The sequence below is a fragment of the Paralichthys olivaceus genome, chromosome 9 (assembly GCF_024713975.1).
Source record: "Paralichthys olivaceus isolate ysfri-2021 chromosome 9, ASM2471397v2, whole genome shotgun sequence".
NCBI classification, from domain to species: Eukaryota; Metazoa; Chordata; class Actinopteri; order Pleuronectiformes; family Paralichthyidae; genus Paralichthys; species Paralichthys olivaceus.
Window position 1 is genome coordinate 25,501,569 of NC_091101.1, and position 22,711 is coordinate 25,524,279.

Below are 22,711 nucleotides of genomic sequence, written 5' to 3' on the forward strand. Positions count from 1 at the left end.
TCAGGATCCAAACAGGGACGAGGAGGAGGAGGAGGTGGGGGGTTACTGCAGGGTGGGAGGCCTCCGAGGGGTCACGCAGAGGAATGTTCCAGCTTGCGGGTCATGTACTGCTACATTGTTCCCCTCGCCAGTATAATCCACATGTATGCACACAAGGCATGCTGGGAACAGACTTCTGACATGCACTGTTTGGATAGTTCACGCCAGACAGAAACGACTGGAAAGCTAACGTGGTAACAGGAGAGATGAAGGTAAAATAATATGAGGGGCAGGACAGGATGTTAACGTCTGAATGGTTACACAGGTTACACAAAAATAAACTTGTGTTTTCTTGTCATTTATATTTTGAACTACTTGGTCCCTTTCTCCCTGAATCAGCTTAAATATACTAAAACTTGCAAATACTCGAACATCATTTTTGTGGCTGCGGACAAATGCAGGTGACTGCAACTGAGGAGTTGTCACCGTGTTTTAATTTTGAATTTGTGTGATTGGGGATATCGAGCATTAAGTTAATTAAGTGCCGGGAATGTGTGGAGACACTCACCTCAGCTGGTGCTCTCGCAAGTTGGACAAGGCCTCCATTCCGTGGAGGTATGAGTAGACGATCTCCAGGTCCTGAGGAGGAAAAGCAAACGTGTGATCAGACACAGTGGGGATTATCTTAGAGTGGATGTGATCATTCATTGTTAAACTCAAATCAATGGGTGAATGCATCTGATATGCATGGTACAAATCTGAAACCAGAACCTGGTGAACTGTGGCATGATTTGTTTAATAAACCCTGCTCTTACAAAACCACATTTTGTGAAGTGTCACAATATATAATTAGAAATTGCAGCATTGAGGTTTCGCAGAGGTGCCGCAGGCCTACAACTCATATTCTACACATCTAAAGAGAATATTTTTGTTTGATACAGATCCCAGAAATAATCCTAGTTAAATTTACAAATCAACACTTTGAATAATTGCTCCTTCATTCAGCAGGGGACAGACTCTCACACCACAGAAAACATTTTAAATTTAGAAGCGACAGCGATGATTTGTTTCGACTAAACATTAGAATAAAAAGCACATTGCAGAGAGAAAAAACTAAAGGAACTATGTCGCACAACTATAAACTCCCCATTCAATGACTTCATCAAGTGACTCAGTGAGCCACTCTCAGATTGTTTGGCCAGAGTCCAAGTCAGAGGTGAAACAAAGTGGCCCTCTCCGAGAGCTGGCAGCCCGCACAGCTCCGCCACTGTCTGTTGGTACACACTGGGCCACTGAGTGTGGGTGCGAGTGTGTGTGTTGCAGTTCTGGTTGCAGCTACTGGGATCTCTTTGTCGGCGGCAACTGGAGGTAGACGTGGCGACAGCGGAGTGGAGGCACAACAGACTCTCTGTGGTGCACTCTGTCTACACAGAATGGCCACCTTGTCTTTGGGTTATGTTTCTGAGAGCAACAATTGTTCGTTTACTGAAAAGTTTGTGATTTGTTGACCAAAACCTCTGAATGAAACTTAGTTTGTGCTGGTTTGATTTGACAAAACGTGCAGATACAGTCTCAGTCTTACTGGTCCGTCTGTAACACGTTTAAACCGGTTTGAGGAATCGGAAACGCGCAGAGAACAATCATATTTATGGTTGAACAAGTGCAAAACATCTCTGATATGACTCATGGCCTTGGAGCCGGTGAATAATCCATCACACAAAGAAAACACATGTCAAAACCAAAGGTTCTCTTACGTGCCATGAAATAAAAAACCCAAAACAAAAGGTGGGAAAAAATTAACCATCACTCCCTGTAAGCAGAAACATGTGAAGTCCAAACAGACTTTGAATTAATATCAAACTATGTTATGAAGAGCCGGCCCCTTGAAGTCTGTCTAAACCCACATCATTACTATTGTTTTATTTGGGTTGGGCCTTTAATAAATAGACTTAGAAAGGAAACTGTATTGTCCTGGGGGCTGCCCGGCCCTGTTACATCACACAGCACGATCCTCACTAACCACATCCTCATGCTCAGAGCGTCTTTGGTCAGAGAAACACTGGGAACAGAAGCATTTAACTGAGGCGATGTTCTAACATCTACTGCAGCCTACTGGACAACCAAGAAACTGCAGCCTTGACTCAGAGAGACTTCAGCTGCAAATTTAAATACTCGAGTAATTCATGGAGGATTGAAAACGAGTACTTACTTTAACTTTTTAACATTGAGAATCATTTTAAACACATTGAGAGCTTTTATCAATATCAACAAAAGTCTAATTCCAATGTTGCAGAAAATTCACCTCAGGAATAAAAACAGGTGATTTCTACAAGATGTTTTTTTTTTTAATCACGTAGTGTTGGAAAGAACGTTGCTCTGATGTTACAAACCTGACCTTTGACCTCTAACGAGAAACATTACACCTCTGTGACCGACTTCAGCGTCGTCAGTAGGAAATGGAAATTCAACACATGAATGCATCTACCTTCAGGAAGAAGAAACAGACACACACAAAGAGTTTCCACATACTACTGAAAAGTCAAACTCCGCTACGTCTCTACAATATGAATGTGCACAAATGATGCACAGTGGAACTTGGATCCTGTGTTGTGTTCTTTATCTGCTGTACGTGCTGACACCTTCTCTGAGGTGGCCCGGTGGTCAAACACACAAACCAACCATGTAACTGCAGCGTCTTATGTAACCGTGCTCACAAAGGTCATTGGCCTGAACCTTTCATCACCTCGTTCTTTCCTCTTTCTTTCTTCCCTCATTGCTGCTCAGCACAAACATGAGGCAACAAACCGTTTTCATAATCCAAAGCTTTTCATCCAGACCCAGATATTAACTTTTTAATGAATGTGATCTGGGATCTAGTCACAGAATTCAAACAAGAGAGAACAGAACAAATGTCACTGTGGGAACCTTTGTCAGACACAGACATAAAGCTGTTGACTGTGCAAAAGGAAGAACTTTGACTTTAACCTTTGTAGCAGTGAGTGTTAAATAACCCAGACACAAAGGCAACACTAGGTGGCAGTGTTGCAGGTTTAACCCCCCCCCCCATGCCACAGTGACATCAGGGTGAATAAAACAGCGCCATTCAAATGCAGCCTCACAGGGAGAAATATGCAAAACCATCAATTGTGGCTTCAGTCTCAAATATTTCAGATTGACTCTATGGAAAGAATGTAAAGGACCCCATCGTTTCCACTCAGTGGGCCCTGCATTTTCCGGTCTAATTTTCTCCCTCTTTTTTTTTTTTCTTACTGGTCTTCTTTTAGATGGCACCAAACACAATCACCACAAAGTGCACGGAGAGAGGACGCATTAAAAGTTTTAAGACATAGAGATGAGAGCATTAAATCCGAGGCAGCCTCTGCATTTTTCATTTCGCTTCGTTTCAAACGATTTTACGTTAAAAATATAAAAACACCCTACTTGGATTTTTTCTAACAGATGATTCTTACGCTTCTTTTCCTCTCGGTGCTGAGATCAAAAGCTGCGGGCCTTTTATCTCTGCTTTCAACAGCACTTAGGTGTTTCGTGTTCGCTCTCATCTTGGTGTTTATTCCCATCTTTGGGAAGAAAAAGGGACAAACTCAGGAGGAGTGAGAGATCAGACCAACAGTGGTGGGTGTAGCTGAAACTGGGGCACGCTGATGAAGGCTGCATCTACAATTCTGCTCATTGTGTGTAGCTGGATACAAGACAAAGAAAAAAAACTGCTGGCTTTTGGACTTTTGGGAAGCAGCTCAAGCTTCTGAGCTCACACCAGTAACGCCTTCTAATCCCTGGCCCTTCCTTTTCAAAACGAATCCTTCCAGGAACACAGGTGACCCCAACGCTGGAGGAACAACACACCGAGAAAAATCCCCATTTCAAAGCTGGTTGTGCGAAACTTCTGGTGGCGTTCCTCGCATACCAGTTAAATCACAGCTCTTTTTTTTTTTTACTGTCAACTTCCCGGTAATTTCCTTGGTGCAACAGTAATGACATCACTTCACACCTTCGTTTGTGACACAGATAGTAACAATGCTGCCAGACGAGTGGAGGCATTTCCTGTCCAGAATAGAAATTAAACAATAGACACACACAGGCCGACCACGACTTCCTCCATTTTCTACCCCTTCTGTCAGGGCCACAGAGGGAGAGGGTGCAGCGTCGGGCCTGTTGCCAGCCTGCTGAGTGGCAAACCGTTGAGTGGGCAAACAGAGGTCAAGGAAGTTGTGTAGTTGTTCCCACATTGTGTTCATGAAGACAGAGGAGACAACACAAATACAAGTTTGCATGAACCAACTTGAAAAGACCAGTTTAGAGACTGAAAATGAATAAAACCTGCAGGTTTTTAACATTAATGGTGAAACAGGGAATCGGAATATGTTTTTAATTAATATACTATACAAACTGTGCATGTTTTTTTCTTAAATATTAATTGTTTAACCTATAATGTAAAAAAAGTAAAAAGGTGATTAATATGGCATTCAGTAATTTCTTGAGTTCGCTTAATCTGTTGGTCAAACTGTGTAAAATTACTCAAGCAACAAATCAACAAAGAAATGATGACATTTCCTCTGAAAAAATTCTGACATGGTTTGCAAATCAGAATAACATTTTGCTTTATCTTAACATATGACTGCAAATGTGTCTTTTCATTATTTTCTTGAATAATCAATTAATTTCCAAGAAAATGTCAGAATAGCAGAAAAAAAATGATCTAAGCTGAAGCAGTTGGGTTGAACTTAGTTGTTTTGTCAGAGAAATAGTCCAAAACACAAAGATATTCAATTTACTATCAAATGAATGTGGTGAAAATTATCAAAGCCTCCGGGATTAGAGAATGTGAAGTATTTTTGTTGATTAATTTCTCAGAATAATGAAACATTTTGTCAATTTGCTTGTTTTAATTAATGTTACAGCCCCGGGTCGTCCTGAGCTCATGCTTGAAAGCACCTTAGCTTTTCTTATCTCTTGAAACGACAGCGTCTGCTCGTCTGATAGGAAGCTTCTCTTTTCACTGTGGCACAAATGGTCAATCCATTTATTCATTCAGCGGCGGCTGAGTTCAGATAGCGGACCTCCGCATGCGTCTATCAGCCGCTGTCAGACGCACATCAAACACAAGGGGACGGCAACCTTTCTATAACAATGGGACACTGTGGGGGACGTACACAAAAGGTAGGGTCGGGAGGTGAGGGACATTTCTGACGACCCTCACAGCCTCCTCGGTGTCTGATGGATGCTCACACAGCAGATTTGCTACTGAGGCTTGGGCTGAAGATAAAGTGGCATTGACATCACTGTCTAACGCCTAAAATAAGACACAAATCATTGAAAATGTCAAATAGGACAGGAACGAGCTACAGCGCCACGACTTTGGAGAAGTGAATCAAAGACACGAGAGACAGAAGCAGCAAATCGGAGGTGATAATGTTTTATATTGGATAAAGTGCCATAAGACCAGACACATGATGTTTCACTGAGGAAACTGATGATCGTATCTTTATATGTAAATGTTAACATCTCCAGACGTCTGCCTCTAAACATGCAAACCATCTTCCATTCTAAACTGCTGAGGAAATAATCTAATGTGACGCTGAGCTGCAAAACACCTGAAAACTCATTTATCAGTTATCTCTCCGTCTCGTCGTCCCTTGAGAATATCACAATGTTTTGAGTTTATGAGGCACGTTGTGTTTTAGTGGTGAAAGAGCAGGAATATTCTGGTGCTCTCTGTGGCCCTCACAGTTTCATAATGCATTTCATGGTGTCATTTGTGGTGCTGGAGTAAATACTTGAGGTTTAACCCTGTAGAGCTGCATGTTTATGTAAGTTACAACGAGTGTGACTCTTTCTCCGTAAGAGGAAGTTGTACTTTTTTCCTCCTCAGCAACAGGAACAAAGTCTTCTTCATTCTAATTGAAGGCTTTATTGTTCCTATTTCACAATGATGCTCTTTGATTTCTTTCTCACACATTTGATTTAGTTTTGGTTTTGGTTCTAGCCAGTTTGCTTGTTTGTGTCAATACAGTCGTGACTTTTTGTTAGTCCTGCTTATGCAAATACAGAATAATTGTTGTATGGTTGCAGCTAATCGTTATTTAAAATGTTTTGGGGGGTTAACAGCTTAGGAAATGTCAGAAAATGAAATATGCAAACCACACTTGGTTTAGAGTGCAAGGGGACATCTTTTTTTTTGTCTTGTATTGAGAGTATCAGAGTAAAAGATTTTAAATTTACAATTATACGAAACGAGGTAAAGTATCAGATCTGTGACGATTCTCCAAATCCACGGTTCGGTTCGGACCTCAGAACTGAAACCTGTGGGCGTCTGGAACGCAATTTCGGTTTCGTTACAGAATCGTTTTCCCGGATTAAAAGATTCAACAGTTAATTATTTATTTGTTGTCATGAGGCGGTAATCAAAACCAGGGTTTTACAGAACAATGCATTCAATAACTTAATATGCTCAATATCAAAATCTCTCTTATGTTTAACCACCAGAGAGTTTTTCTACCAACTGTAGCTGAAGCTATTCTTTTCAAGTCAAATGAGAGAGAGAGGGCCAGAGAAAGGCAGAGTGAGAGAGAGAAACCACGGCGTCCGCCCACTGCGAGGCATATGTGCTTCTGTCAGCACCGCCGGTGAACTTGTAAAGAACTTGTCCACATGGGTTTTCACGGAGCAACATCTCGCTGGCAAATTGTGAAATCTAGCAAATTCCTCTCATTCCTTCTGTCCGCTGTGTTAGTCAGAGGAGCAGGCCTGGACAGAATTCAAATGTTGAGCAAGGTTGGAGAATTCTGGGGTTCTCAAGTGGGTGAGACAGAGATATAACCTTTGGGCTGTGACCTGAGCCCAACACTAACCCACAACCATCTTAAGTTACCTTTACATTAGAGGCTGTTTGAATGGATAACCCTCCTCACTGGCTCAGATTTTACAACTCAACTAGTTGGATTCCCAAACTGAGAACACCACAGAGACACCCTTTACACCCCAACAGCACTTTGAGCTACAGAACATGACACAGACACACACTCTGTCATCAGCTACATCTTGGATCCTTCAGAGTTTGAGAACTTTCCTTTGTAACGAGATACAGACAAGACGACGAGACAGGAAAGAGCTGACAAAGTGCACAAAACTTCAGAACAAAACTTGACTCGCTAATTCAACAACAAAAAAAAAAAATCACATTCAAACTGGAAAGTTGTGCTGTCGCAGTTTCTCGTTTGCAAGAGGCTGCATCTTTCTACCAGTGGGCTCATTACGCCACCCAGGTCTAAGATGCTTACGACCTTGATCCCTGGCAGTCAAAGAAGCAATGGCCGTTCTAATCACGGCACTTTGCGCTGGGAGGATTTGTTGTCGTTCTGTTTCAGAAAATAGCTGCAAAAAGCACAAATTAATCCCCCCGCGACCTGGGGGTGAGGACGACCTAGTTTTACAACAATTGCTCGCTTGTCACCGCGGGGTGAGCTTGTCACTCCGTACCTTCACCCTCTGAACTTCAGTGTGGCTGATTCAAGGTTGGAAATATACAACTGGGGACGCAAAGCCTCTTGTTAGTTTGACATAAATGTGAATATAATGGATATTTAACTCATAATAATAACACCAAAGATGTCTTTCTATTTAAAAAAAATAGTCTCCTGTCATGCGGAAACGTATTTATTCACCATTTCCTTCATTCATTCAACAGTTTGGTGCAGCCCACACACCACGTCACCATACACAGCATGCTTTTGAAGTTGTGACCTTTTTCCAGGTTTGCCTTTCTGTGCCAACGACCCCTCATTCAGAGATGGGCTGGTATTCCTGGATCCTGTTACCGTGACAGCGGAGGGGCCATCTTGTGTGTCAGGCCGGGGAGAGGCTTGCATTCCTCAGATGACACTGGCTAGATAATGTCTCGGTGTCCACACCACCAACACACACACACACACACACACACTCAGAGACACACACGAGGCCTGTCTCAGTCCTGCCTCTAACCCCCCTACTGCTCACTAACCTATGGAAGGTGCTATATAGAATACCAAGTGGAGGGGACATCTGGGTCGAGTTTTGCATGTGAGGTTCTGCTGGGATGCTACCAGTCTTAAAATACACCCGGGCTGCAAGTAAATGCTATTTTTGATTTGATCTAAATAACATTTTATGAAACAAAAATTAATTCAGCTAAGAAAATGCAATGAAATGTGTTGACCAACTAATGAAACAACTAATTGTTTTAATTTTAAAAGATACTTACTGTTTTTCTTTTACCTATGAGATTTTATAAGTAAACCGGGCATTTTAAAAAGAGTGTTTGTACTATTATGACATTTTCTACACAATAATAAAATCTGTAATATATAATATAACTAGTTGTGGCCCGAATGTAGACGACAGCACATCAAAACATAGTCTTACTGGGATCATTAGTTAAATTGTAAAATGCCAGTGAAAAAAAGCACAAAGTTGGCCTCTATGCATTTTTGAAATTCTTCACTCTTGACATTAACACGGCATTGCATGACATGAAATGTCACACTCATCGACGACTGGCTGCCTAATAAAAAGCATATGTCGCCGTCAGAGGCTGAATAACTATTTAAAGCCAGTGTTGGAGCGTAATGAGGGAGACGGAGCTGCTGTGCGAGGAGATAAACAGCCTGAAGCGGGCGTAACGAGGTAAACAGACCACTGGGAGTCAGACAGCCAGTGTTGGAGGTTGGAAAGGTCATGTTGCCTACGATGCAGTATCTGCTAATGGCAATATATTGCATTATATCGTCCGTTCAGCACAAATGCCGCAGCATGTCTGTGTCAGTGTGCCAAGTGGGACTGAGGAGGACCGCCCCCCTGAAGCAGCCAAAACAGCAGCGATGGCAGTTCATCCCAAAATGTGCACGTTCATCACACACCTCGGGGGCAGCGGTACGACGCTCCAGTGTGTGCTGCTGCATGCACGGTCCATCTCTGTGTTAATAAGTGTGGGTGCATGTGTGTATTCCCTTGCCTTTGTTTGTACATTCCCCCGTGTTAACAGGGTGGCCAGCAGCTGTCCTTGAATCTCTATTGACAGAGAGTGTGAGATCTGCTGGGTATTTTTATCCATTAGCCTGTGTGAGAGAGCAGGTGGAGGCTTTGGTGGCAACAACAAGGTCACACGGTGACGAGCGACGCTACGCTGCTATCCGTGGCTGTTTTGGCCAAATGTCGAGGTCGAAAGACGCAGCATGTGACTACAACAAAGGGAGTCACTCACAGTCGAGTTCATTACTAAAACACTGCACTCGTTGCCTCAGGAGAAGAAAAAACTGTTCGGGGGAACAAATCCTCCCAGAGAACTCAAAAAATAAACATTTCTAGAGAAGTGCTTCTGCATGCAAACCATGTGCCACCTGAATGAAGCTGGCACATACTACACAAAGCTAATTAACAGTACTCTTAACATTAAGCGCTTGGTGTTAACTCAACGGGTTAAGCTAGCAGAGCACATGGCCCGTTCCTTCCTCCCGTCCCACTCCGATGCTGAATTAAGCAGCAGACAGACAATTACACTTCTACTTGCCACCTGTTCAGACATGCTTAGGAAGAAAATAGACATCCTCTTTGTCCACGGGACGCCGTTCAACGCATCACGCCACCCTCCACTTTCACTTGATGGAACTTAATGAATAAATTACAGCTGTGAATGATGGTCGGTGGCTGAAGTGTCTGAAGGAGTTGGACAACTTTGCAGTTGAAGACACAATTTAAAAGCACCCGGGAGCTGCTGTTTGTTTCCCACCGTGGTCGAGGCAGCTGGTGGACATGGCGACTGGCTGGAACAGGAATCACGGAGGCATGTGAATGAGCTTAACAGCACCTACTTGAGCTGCCTGCCAGCGAAAAACCCTCAAGAACGAAAATGCCCTGCATCTCTTGAGGCATGCAAATTAGGTGCGTGCTGGTAGTAGTACGTCCACTAAAAGACAAAACATGTGCTCGTTTCATAGAAAGCCAACAATTTGTCTTGTAAAAATGTCAAAATAAAAGTTAAGGGTTCACTGACCTCCCCGGCCCATCTGCTTTGATCAGGGCTGTAACCATCTGACACAGATGTTGGGTTGGACGTGAGTTCAAATGTCCCGGCATGACAAAAGGGAAATGTGCAGCCAAAGCTCGTGACCTCTTCTGAGGATAAAACTTGTGTTTTTACAGAGAATCGGCTCCAGTATCATTGCAGTATGTCAAAATATATCTCAAGCTGCTTTCAGACAGACCCAGGTATTTTCCTGAAATATTCCAGAGTCTGCGAGAACTCAAACATCTGGGTCAGTTGTTGCAGACGTTTTCCCGCCAGGTTCCGAGTAAATGTCTAGAAAATTTACAGCGCACGAGGGGGCATGTTGACGATGACCCCAATATGCAACAAATGTGGAACTGGAAGAAAAGAATAAAAGTAGAGTTGATATGCCCGTACAAGATTGGTTCCAGACATTTTCACATTTTAACAGTCCAGAAAAATGTGTTTAGAGCAGTTGAGAGCAATTTAATGCTGCAGCTCACCATCCCACTCTGAAGGCTGCATAACAGCGAACCAGCACAAGCTAAAAACAAAAACAACCTTCAGGGAAAGATTGCAGGATGTTTCATGATGATGTTGTTATAACTACTTTTAGCAAAACACCAATTAAACCAGAATCAGCAAACAGGAAAGCTAGTGTTGCTGACACAGCTGTATGATCCTTCTGAATCACAGTGGAGTCTGAAAGAAATTCACAATAATGAACAAACCGTCCAATTGTGACTAACCTGTCACTTACAAAACACATATTTTGTCACTGATAATATTAAAAAACACCAACATGTCTCATTAAAAGCTCTGTTTTTCCAGAACAGGAGGAATAAAAGATATCACAAATTAAAAGTGAAGAGCTGCTCTATGATTAAGAAAATCATTTAGGAGGAAAATGTGGAGGTAGCTTCTTGTCAGCATTAAAGAGGAGCTGCATTGCTCACACTACAAGCCAAGTATACCTTTTATTAATTTACTAACCAACACCAGTGTGATTTATAGAAAGAACTGCACAAAGAGAGGAGGGGCAGTTGAGCTGATTATTAATTCAGAATCTGCAGTGAGCACTGGGAGGACACTATACTGCACTGTTGTCCTTGAGGGTAAGAACGAGATAAGCTGACCTATGAGTAAGAATTAACTTCCCTGCATCAGGCTGGTTCTGGTTCACTATTACCCACATGGAATTATTCAAGTCACACTGATACAGGATCTCGCAGCTCTGTCTAATTAGCACTGAATGTTATTTTCTGACTCAGTCGCACCTCCATGAAACCAGGGTATTGTCACACAGGGCAAGAAGTCAAAGCTATCAACAGCAACACATATAGACACACGCTTAAAACACAGCGTGAACGACCTCGTTTCCAGTCGAATATAAATGTCGGTTGATTTGTGGGATCCACCTCTAGGAAATCCTGAAATGAAAAGTTCAGAACGAGTTTCTTTTCTTCATATTTCAATCCCTGTGTCACAAAACATGGTGTCGTCATGTTAGAGCCCGTTAAAGCAACTTAACTTAACTTCCTCCCTCCGGAGGGTTTAACATTTTCTACATTTGACTCCATCGCAGTGTTTGTTATTTTTACTCCACTCGGTCTGACCACAAGTCCAGATTTCACACTGAACCCAGGACAGTCTTTGTCACCGGTGTTTACTCAACATGAGCAAACAACAACATCCCATCTCCAGCCTCTTGACACAGTCTGTGACCGTAGTGTTGCACCGTGACCGCTGCTCTCACCACAGCCTCATTCTGACTCAACCAAGCTCGGCACACACACATGTGGTTGTGCTTACTGTGGGTCTAATTAATCATATCAGTAAATCCTGTGTTGAGATTTCAGTTAAGGATGTGAAACAATGCAGATCCAACAGAGAAACGTGACTGTGAAAGCTACAACTCTGATCATTTCATAATTACAAAAGTCCTTTTTTCAAAGTGAAACGCCAAACATCTGATCCTCATACATTAACATTTGTTGTTTTTCTTTGTCACTGCATTTAAGTCAAATAAATATGCAGCCCAAACCATAACAATGGCTCAATGTGGACTCAACGGTGGACTCCGACCAATACCGGACACAAAGGGATCTCTCAGCTCCGTCACTGAACCTCATCATAGCAGGTCTGTGCCCGGGAACAAAGCCAACTGTCCGGCCAAATGAAACCCGCTCCATCTCGCTCAAACAAAGGCCTCAAAGAGGAGCCGCGCAATCATCACAAAGTTACGCAACATCATATAAAGATCAATTCATGGGAGCTCAAAGCGAACAGCAAGGAGAGATGGGGCATGGGGGATAAAATGGGATGGGGATGTGCTTTAATCTTTCCAGGGCAAATGGCTTTCTCGGTGGCCTAAATGATCCAAAAACACCCAGTTCCAGCCTCCCCCTCCTTCCCTCTGTCCAATTAACTTGACACAAATAGAAGCCAAAGGCAGGAGGAGAGTTACTAATGAATTCCCCCAGAGTTCAACAATGGGAGAAAAATAACACAATTCCCCACCAGCCTGGGTTCAATACTTTGCTGTGACTGTACCCATTTGGTCTATTTTCTAAAACCTGGAGCCATTAATCCAAAATCTTCTCCCTGCTGCTGCATTCGAAATAGTTATGGAATTCAATAATCAATCTTTTAAATCTCTGCGGCTCTCTGCTATGGCCGTCTGCATGAAGTAATTCCAGCATTACAATGCTCCTCTAGCTGCTGGTTGCTAGGGAACAACCCGGAGAAACTCTTTCACCGCAAGGACTACTTTCAAACCAGCCAGATTTCTCTTTTCTGGGGCCCTGAAGGCGACAAACACACCCTGGTCACCAGGGGGTGATTATAGTTTGTTGTTTCTTTGTGAGAAATCTAAAATCTTACATACTGTTGTTACGGAGCATGTGTTTTGCAGATGATGTTGCAGCACAGAGAAAAAAGGTTTGCGTCATCGTATCACTTTAAAACAAGAGACACAAACAATTTATAATTTGATAACCTTGAATTGAGTTGAAAGGATGAAAGTTATCCAAACACTTCCAACACCAACTTTTTACGAACCATTATTTGAAAATCACCTTGTCATACTAACATCGTACAAGTACATGGAAGCGCCACTTAAATACTGAAACTTGGCTCAAAACAAAATCAACCAAAACCCATAGAAGACATTTTAAAAACGTGCATGCAGGATACTAAATACTTAAATAAATGTGACTTACTGTCTTCAATCGGTTGCACTAAATTCCTAAATTAATTTTGAATGCAACCTTGGCAGTGCCAGTGGTCTCATGTTTGGAGACTTTCCAGAGGGTCTCTGGGCTGTAGGACTAGAACAGCGTGTTCCCTCTGGGCTGGGAGCAAGCCAGCAGCGTTGCCCTTTGTTAGAAGCTAGACAACAGTGTCATCTATGCCCTTTCATGGTTTGCCATCACAATGGAGCGGGGTCTAGCGCCTGCCTGCGTAAGGTGTGACTCCTCACCTTTTTATCTCCCAAGGCTGTGAATGTGGCACTGTAAATCTTCAACGCAGAGGAGACAATGGCAACAGCGTTACTAAGGTCAGGGGGGTAAATAAAGCTCAAAACACTCATGTGAGCTGATGAAGTATCTGGTCAGCTGCCAGTAAAAAGACAGAGTGGTGCTGTGACAGCCACTTATCCCTGTAAGGCCAACTACCAACTATCTACAAGATGACCCAGACTTCCACGGCCCCTTCCTTGAGCCCTGCTTAGGATTCAAGGTACGCTGCTCTCGATTACAGTACTTCTCTGCACCACATCGTCACACCCAGCTCGCCTATAGTCTTGAATGGAAGCTTCCTGTTTACAGAGTTGCGTTATGATCCCACCCAGGGCCTTTCACTTCACTCAAACTAAAATAGGCCTGAGCTCTGGGTGGACGGGGATTTCAGGCTATATCCTGAGGATGTTTTACAAAAGAAACATGGCCAACCATTGTGGTCTTTTAGGATTTCAGTCACAAGTTAATGTTTTCCCTTTCCTTAGCATCACTTAAACTAATAAAAAATCACTGAACAGAATACTTCACACGTTTTCACATTTACTACAGATCTCATCTTCTGTTTGTTCATCGTTTTCACATATTACTGCATGTACGGTGATTTTGAATTCTTCAGATAGAGAAACAGTTTGAAGCCATTTAGTTTTTTCTACATCATCACACATTGATATGTATAGTTTCATTATTTACACTGTCAATGCTCCACTTTATGTCGTTAGTCAGCTCAGTTAGAATTACGCGGTACTTTTCTTGGTTTTTCTTATCTTCCACCTTACTGTTCAATAAAATTAAGCTCGGTGTTCTGCAACTTATGTGGCAATGAGCTATAAATACAAGCCATTGTTTGAGTCTACTTGGCATGTTCACAAATGCAGTTGGTGCGGTAAGGCTACAAAAAAAAAAAAAAAAAAAAAGCTATTCCCAGAGTAGCGACAATGTAATTGGTGTGATTTAAAGTGTTTTTGACAAGCAGAAGCTGGTTGTAACAGGGAGTCATTGTGTTGGGTCCGCACCTCACTTGCTGGCAGATTCAAAGTGCATATAGGGAAGCATGCCTGAATGGACGGCATCCTTCCTTCCATCCAATTACAATCAAATACAGCCTTCATTTAACGCAGCAATAACACAACCTCAGGCAGTCGGACCTGTGCAGGCAGAGAGAGCAGCTTCAGTAACGCATGAGAATGTTGTCCCAGTGTGAGTCACATACTTCACATCATCCTTGCTCAACAATAGAGCCTTATTTATACTCTTGATATGGTCAGGCCGTAATCACAGACATCTTTCCAGACTGCATGTATTAAACCAATCATTCACAGAGCTTAATAACTGTTGATGTATGTTTGGACAAGAGGTTTCACAGTAAATACTTGCAGAGCCACAAGCAGTCTGTCACTCTGACCGACGCCTTAAGCCTCCTTTGTTACTGTGATTGATGGGTGCCCATTCTGTCGTCTTGTACAGTTCAGACCAAAGCCGCTTTGCTCAACACTACCGACCGCAGAGTGTTGTGTGCAGCCTTTTTCCTGTGAATCTCTGCTTACAACCAGAACAGAGGAACTGCAACCAAATTACAAAATAAGCAAATGCTGCTTTATGAGGGTCGTACAAGCGTTAACCTTCTCTGCTAATTTGGCGTTATGTAAGCCTATTTTTGATACTCGCCCTTTGCCGCATGACACATGAAGGGGATCTGTACGCTAGTAATGGCGAGAGTGATTAATGAAAAGGGTTTGGTCTCAGCAGGAGTGGTTTAAAGTGCAAAGAAAATATAGAGCCATATGGGAAAAATGCCTGGCAGTGGACGGCTGTTTGAGGTCAGCCGAGGCAACTGTCAATTAGCCCGGTCAAGGTCTGAGGTGCAGATGAGCTCGTTTCAGAAATAATGCTTGGATGTAACTGACGCTGCACCATTAAGAGAACAAATCGTTGCTGTAAAGGTGCAAGAAAAGCAACCCACAACGTCAGCAGAGTAAAAGCAAAGTCATTTGTTGCATCACGGCAGTAAATGTGTTTCCACAAACTTGTTCCAGACGACAGATCCTATATAAAAAATAAAAAATAAAAATCTGGGCACATTCAAGCTCGCAGGTCCTGATGATCTCTCGACTGGCACCCAACGATCTGGAGCCATTGGAAAGAGAATGTGGTTAATTTCAGGAAAGCTAAAATAATGATCCCCTTCTGTCAAAAAGCAGGAGGCAGAGAGAAACTGTCAAACACTCCAGTGAGGATCAGTTTATGTTAAAACCTTGGTATTGAACGGACATTTTCCCTGATGGGCAACAGAGGAAACAGAGGGCCGGAGAGTTGGAAACGTGACCGACCACAGGTTAGACAAACCCTCAGGGACCAATTACAAAGATAAGGTTTCAACAAGACAGATATCTTACACCAATCCGCTCCACTGCACACAGGAAGTGGAACAACTGCAGTCCTAATCGCTGATTTCTAAATGGGGAAAACAATGTTGTGACGAGGCTTTTTCCCTCCTTTCCTCTTCCGTGTTCTGCATCAGCTCGTCCACTGCGCCTCGTATTCTTGCTGCTCGGACTCGAGCACTGCTTCCAGAGCAGTTTTCCCTTCTGACGACATCATCTATTAGCACAGCTGTTTTTGCTCATGCTAGCATAGTAATGAATCACTTCTTTTAGCTCACATGGCAAGTAATCACCTGCCGACCGACAGCGCAGCTGCTAATAAACCCCAGTTTGCATGAGACATGACAGGACACATTAGGATCGGACGCAAACACAGCAAATGTGTAATGACTCGACATTTGAGCTCAGGAGCTTTTTTCACAAGAATTTTAAAGATGCCTTCGGGTCAAAGAAGTCCTGGTTCAGTGATGAGACAAAAAAACAAGATAATTCTCTGGAATCTAATCTGCTTTCTTCACAGACACACTTTCACTTGACGCTGTTCCTGGTCCTCGTCTACGCTGCAGCATGCGTCTGTTAACACCAGAGGGGGAGGTGTTTGCTTCATTGTTTTTGGCTTTAAGAGTGGCTCTTGCCCAATGCTTGCAAGATGCAGAGGAAATTTCGACCCGGGGAGCTCCAGTGCCTCACCTGGTGAAGTGCATAATATTAAAGCTGAGTCTTTGCCGCAGTGGCTGAACTCTGGCCCTTCTGAGAGGCCTCCGGCTTCATGACGTCTCTTATCTCTCCCTCGACTTTCCTGTGTCTCCCTCCACTTATGCAATTAAAATAAGAAGGGAAAAAAATATCCGTCCGCAGTTGCAACACATGTGGCCTATCCTTTACTGGATCCATTGCCAAATTCCCCATCATAGTTATTTTACCTCACATTATTTAAGAGTAATTGCACATAATGAGGGGAAAATGATCTTGATAAGAGCATTATAATAAAAAAAAGAACATTTAAATCCTGAAGGGTCTATGACGAGCGTGGCTCTTTGGGCTGTCATGTTCTGCACTGCACCACAGTGTTAATGAAACTGGTTCTGGTTCCTACTTAAGCAAAGTACATTCTGCTAATGAAGCTGGCTATGCTTCCACAAATGACTGCTGCGATGCCAATAAGGTGCCAATGACTTGGGCTTTTTTTCTACGGTTGAAAAGTGACACTTGTGGTAGTGAACGGTTCTGTGCAATAAATCGAATTAAACAAGAAAATGTTTTACTGAGCGATCAGCCCTGTGCTAAGAAGCATGTCAGAGAAAATCTTTAAGTTCTACTGAGGCAATCTGAAATGTTACTGCATTAATTTCACCCTCTTTCCCTCTCAATTGTTAAGGACTGAGAAAATAAATCAGACTGAAACAGCTGTAAGTACATGTTGCCCGCCTCGCACATTAATCTCAAAATTAAAATCTCCAAGGACAACAGCATTATGAATTTTCAGCGCTGCCAACAATGTTGCCCTGGACTTGATCCTGTTCGTGCGATAGCAACCACATTTAAGTGCCATTGTTACAAACACTGTAAACAAGTATTAGCTGCATGGTGAACCCGCGGATTAAAGATCTCTAATCACGCAAATTAATCAGCTCTTCATCTGATCCACGTCACGTCTGAGCAGTTCACCAGGAGGGAGGATTATACAGCAGATTATACAGAGTGAGGCCAAAAAGCAAACTTGCTCAAAGACGTGCGTTACTTGTTTACATCCATGACGTCACAAGCATTTGCATAAAGTGCATATCTTAACCCATGAAGACTGTGCGTCTCTTGATGAGATATTTTATGTCAGCCAAGGATTTACACATTGCCTACTGAGCTTTAAAAAAAAGCAGCTATCGCTCTTTTCTGAAATGTAGGTGTCACTTTTTCCAAACGCTGGAATTTCCAAGCTGCCGTTTAGGAATGAAGCTTTTAATGACAGCCTCAGCAAGTAGCGTAACTCAATAGCGGTCATGTAAATATTGCACGTCAGGAATGGTTTATTCTTTAAGCTCTCCAAGCAGCCAAGTGGGTCTCGGACTAAGTTATGTAAAGACTGTGGTCGCTCAGTGGCATGATGTCTGCTGCCTTGCTGCTGTGAGCGCCAATGGAATTTCTGGAGCCTTGACTCGGGAGCTGTTTTTCTTCGCTTTAAAAATATCTCTGGGAATGTGAACACAGGGAACTGAAACATGCCTTTGACATCAGAATGTGTGTTATTCACATGCAACAAATGTACAGCGTGACCCTGAAGGCAAAGTCCCTGACGTATCTGAAGATAAAATGCGATTTACAATCAAATGCAGCATTATATCGATGGACCAAAGCAACAATCTGCACAGCCACAAGGTTTTGTTCTTTATTTAAAGTTTTGCATGGTGATAGAAAAAAGTAATGTGCAACCCCAAGCAACAAATATATGTCTGAGATCACCTGGAGTGAGAGAGTCAGAATAAAGATCAGAAATAAAAGTATAGAAGATAGCAGAAGAGCAGAGTTAGCATCTGAGAAGCCTCCATGAAGTGGTTAAAAAGTTTCACACTCTATTGTTGTAAAAAGAACAGTGATGTATTTCAGGATACTTTTGCAACTTCAGCAAAATGAATATGTATTTTTCACATACACCTCCTGAGGAAGAATCTACTTCAAACTCTGTTCAGACTCATTTTCTCGCCACTAAAATCTGAGTCAAGCTGCTGATTCTGTTTTTTTATCTGCTGCACAACAGATAAAAGTTGTGTCACAGTGGACCACAACACGACCTCGCAGCCTCGCATCACATCCTTGCAGATCTGTCTTCGAAGAACAATCAGGCAGGAAACTGAAATCGCTTTCAAATTCTGCTTCAATGAGACAAAATAGCAACGCCCGAACAAGCTGTGGGCAAACAAAGAAGTGAAAGATTCACACGTTATTACAGCTGGAACGCAATTATCATCCTCAACTAACATCAGACGTTCACGAGGAACGTCTCGAGATGCAATCTCACTTCAGGTTTCAACCTTTATCTATAAAAGATGATTGTATCCACCTACCTTCGTCGTAAGTAAACAAAAAAGTATAAGTGCAACCACAGAAGTAGATATGTTGATAACAAACGATGAGGAGCGTTAGCTTGGTTTTGTGCTTCACTCCTACTAAACGATGCTCTAAGGGGGTGAAAGCCGCACTTTGTTATCCTAACTTCAGTCTCAGTGGTGCATTCAAACACAAACTAGTCTGGATTGGTCTTTTCATTATTAGATTTTAGGGAGTAACAGGCGCACAGGACTGCACAAACATCCTGGTGTATTCCGGTAAGGAGCAAATCTGGAATGCAAATGCTTTCTGGCTCGTAGTCAAACATGATATCAGAAATTCATATGTTCAATTAAACTGTAAAAACCTGCTGTAAAAGTCATCTTCCTGCAGTGATGAGATCATTTATACGTTTAAGATCCGCTGCTGCTCCCTGTGCAGTCATCACGCTGAAGAGTCAATGCTTTTAATACAATAATCAATACCTTTTACGAGCCCGCTGTCCACCGGTCTGGACTTTTGTTATATTACCATCACAATATAATGAGAAAAAAAAAAAACTGATGTTAAAATAAAAGCACGGTTCAAACGAGCCAATCAGGAGCTGCACTGGTGCGTGGGCAACGCACGTCGGAGCATTTGTTTTTCTTTCCTTGAAATTATCCCCTGTATTTAAAGTGGGAGGAATACGTCACCGTGACCGCTGCCTGTGTGTGTGTGTGTGTGTGTGTGTGTGTGTGTGTGTGTGTGTGTGTGTGTGTGTGTAACCACTTGGGCCTGCACTCAGCCTCCACTCTCAACACAAGAATAACATGTGACATCATTTTACTTCTACCGGGGCTACAGCGCTGCAGAGTGCGAGCGAACTCCAAGGCAAGCGGCAGCAGAGAAAACTTACAGGATGAATCGGAGCTTTGCAGAATTAGAAAAACCCTCGTGCTGCCTGAGACAACTACACCATTACGGAGGCGGTAGAGGAAAAAAAAAAAAAGTCCAGGTTAACTTCTGGAGCCCAGATTCAGGAGTGGTTTTTAAATAGCTGCTCACATGCTTCTGACAGAAAATATGGAAACGGCTGCAGAACAACACCCAGAAAATAAAAACAGCTTTGGGGGAAAGGGGTTTCACTTTGAGACATTCTTCCTGCCACAGAGTTCAAACAGCATCCTGACGCTTTTCCTCTTCCTGACTGTACTGAGCAGGATGCTGAGAGACAAGGCAGCTTTGTGCTCATCAGTCTCTTTACGTGTAGCAACAGCTTCCTGCACAGGTCGATTATCGGCTATGCTTTACTTCGTTTGGGGCTGAACAAGTCTGCCTGCAATACAGCAATGTAACAGGATCTCTATGTGGTCTGTTCATGTGGTAATTTTAAACATAATGTGTTGCATAAATGTTGAGAATAGGCTGAAATCTTCAATTTAATTAAAATAGAGTACTACACAAAATTAAATTTGCATCACACACACACATCTATACAAATGCCCATGAGCATTTGCATGTTTAAAATAATATGGCTGAATGCATTAAGAGCTCTGCACCACTTAGATGCTGTAATTATTTTTGTTCTAGTATAAACTGAGAGTCTTGGCTAATATCCTGCTCCGTTTTTAAAGGATTAAACTAAATGTCATGCTTCAATAAATATTTTAAAAAAAGGAGCAGCCTTTGTCCGTTATATAACAGACAAATAACAGGGCACAGGAATGGTATGTTCATGTTGGCATGCCAGCTCTTTTTTTTTTTTTTTTTTTAACGCGTCTGCTTTGTACATAGCACACGTTCAATGCTCATCCTAAAAACATTACAACATTTTAGTTGTTTTAAATATTTCTCGAATTAGCAGAAGCTTCAAACTCCTTAAGATCTAGATACTAATCCTTATTTATTCATGACAAGTCTGCAGGGTTATAAATATCCTCTAAATTACGTACAGACACTGCAGCCCGGTGCTCATCTCCTCATTAGGTCCAGAATATGTGGAAACAATGTAAAGTAGGCAGCCTGTCCCGCGGCAGAGGGGGGGGCTGTTGTTTGTGGCCTCTGGCTTCGCCACCTGGCTCGAAGAGAGAAGAGACGTCTCTTTCTGCCAGGTGCATGTTGATTTCTATTCTTGTAAGACCACAGAAAGTGGTTTCACTCTTTCTTTCCTCGTGCCAGAGTCGGGTTTCGTGCTCTCGGTATAACACAGAGGGATGCTGCAGCACAGCGTGCAGTTCAAATCATCTGAGTCTGGTTCAGTTCAAATCCTCTGAGGCCCAAAATAATGACATTAAACGTTCAAGAACATAAACAAGTGATTCTCAATACACATATACACAGACACGACTGTTCTGAGCAGACCGAGGACCTGAGCATGCAACTGGTCAGCGTGGAATGTTCAACTTATCTTTCTACGCTGAAAAACAACATAAGTGCTTTCACTCGATGAGTAACAACCTATAGTTGGATCTCAGAGTTGTGCAGTGCAGGGTTTATACAAATGAAGACAGTTGGTGACCTCACAAACAAATGTGACTTTCATGTTTGACCACAAATCACAGCCAGACAGGATGTGCAATGGGCTTCCTGTCAAAATAAAATAATTTGCTGAGACTGAACAACTGTGATAACTGCAAGAGAAATAAACAGCAACAACGTTGTAGGAAAAATAAAACAGAAAATGGAATTGGTTATGGACGGATTCGTCAAAACAATAATGAAGAATGTTCATCCCAGGTATGAACTTTATAATGATGATGATCCATGACTGCATTAGTCCTTAAATATAACCCACACTAGTATCTATCTTCTGAAGCAGACTCACTGTCATCGTGTCATCTCCACATCTGACAATAACCCGTTGTGTCACGTTCTGCTGCAGTCAGTCTCAAATGAATAATAAGACGATAGAAGAGAAGCTCCTGTTAGATAAAAAAACACCATGACAAACCTTCTACAAAATTCAAAATGGAATTAAAAATGGTTGGTCTGCCATTTGGCAAAAATCATCACATAAACGTATGATCACCAATTCCAAACAGCCTCTGGGCTGAAGCTTCTGAGAACCACGTGTTAGAGAAACGCTCCAGTTTCATTTAAAGGGATGTTGTTTTATCACAAATACATAAAAAGGAAATTACTGATCAAACAGCCGTGTCACGTAATCTAAATTCTTATCGCAACTTCAGAAATATGCAGCTGCGCTCCCAAGAAGAGTTGTGTCATCCCTCTTCCTCGCCTCTCAGACCTCCTCCTCCTCCTCAGCCCGTTGTCAAATATCCAGTGGCCTCCCAGTAACTGTGCAGAAAGAAGCGGACTGACAAAGCCTGGTGCGAACACTATAGCTGTCAAGTGGCCGGTTATTTAACCTCCCATGTGACAATGGGGTGAGGCAGAGGGTCAAATCCCACTGTGGTCAGTTCCTGAGCGATAAAGACAGATCCTCTGACCGTTAGCTAATCCTGACAGAGAGGCCCTGCCAACACCATTAGGATAAACGGTGTCAGCCGCCACGTTCGCCGGACGCCTGGCGAGAGAACGCTGGGGAAGGTGCTGCTGTTAAAAAACACAGAGGAGAAGAGCGACCGGGGCTCACGTGAGATTCTGCACCATGAAGATTAATGTGAAGAAAAGACCTCTCCGTTATGATGGTTCATCTTCCGGACGTTCTGCAGAATGGCCACAGGCTTTTTTTCCCCGTGAAACAAAGGTGACTTTTTTTGTGATGCGACTTTTATAGACGTCTCAATCCTGTGATCATGTCACAC

At 42.7% G+C, this 22,711-nt stretch overlaps 1 protein-coding gene across 12 annotated transcripts in view; it reads right to left on the minus strand.

Annotated features, from left to right (window-relative positions):
- Positions 1 to 22,711, minus strand: part of rapgef2b (Rap guanine nucleotide exchange factor 2b) — a 93,924-nt gene that overhangs the window by 67,777 nt on the left and 3,436 nt on the right. For all 12 annotated transcript variants that reach the window (XM_069531265.1, XM_069531263.1, XM_069531272.1 and 9 more), the window contains exon 2: positions 548 to 618. In XM_069531265.1, the coding sequence (XP_069387366.1) occupies positions 548 to 618 (71 nt within the window). The remainder of the gene's footprint in view (positions 1 to 547; positions 619 to 22,711) is intronic.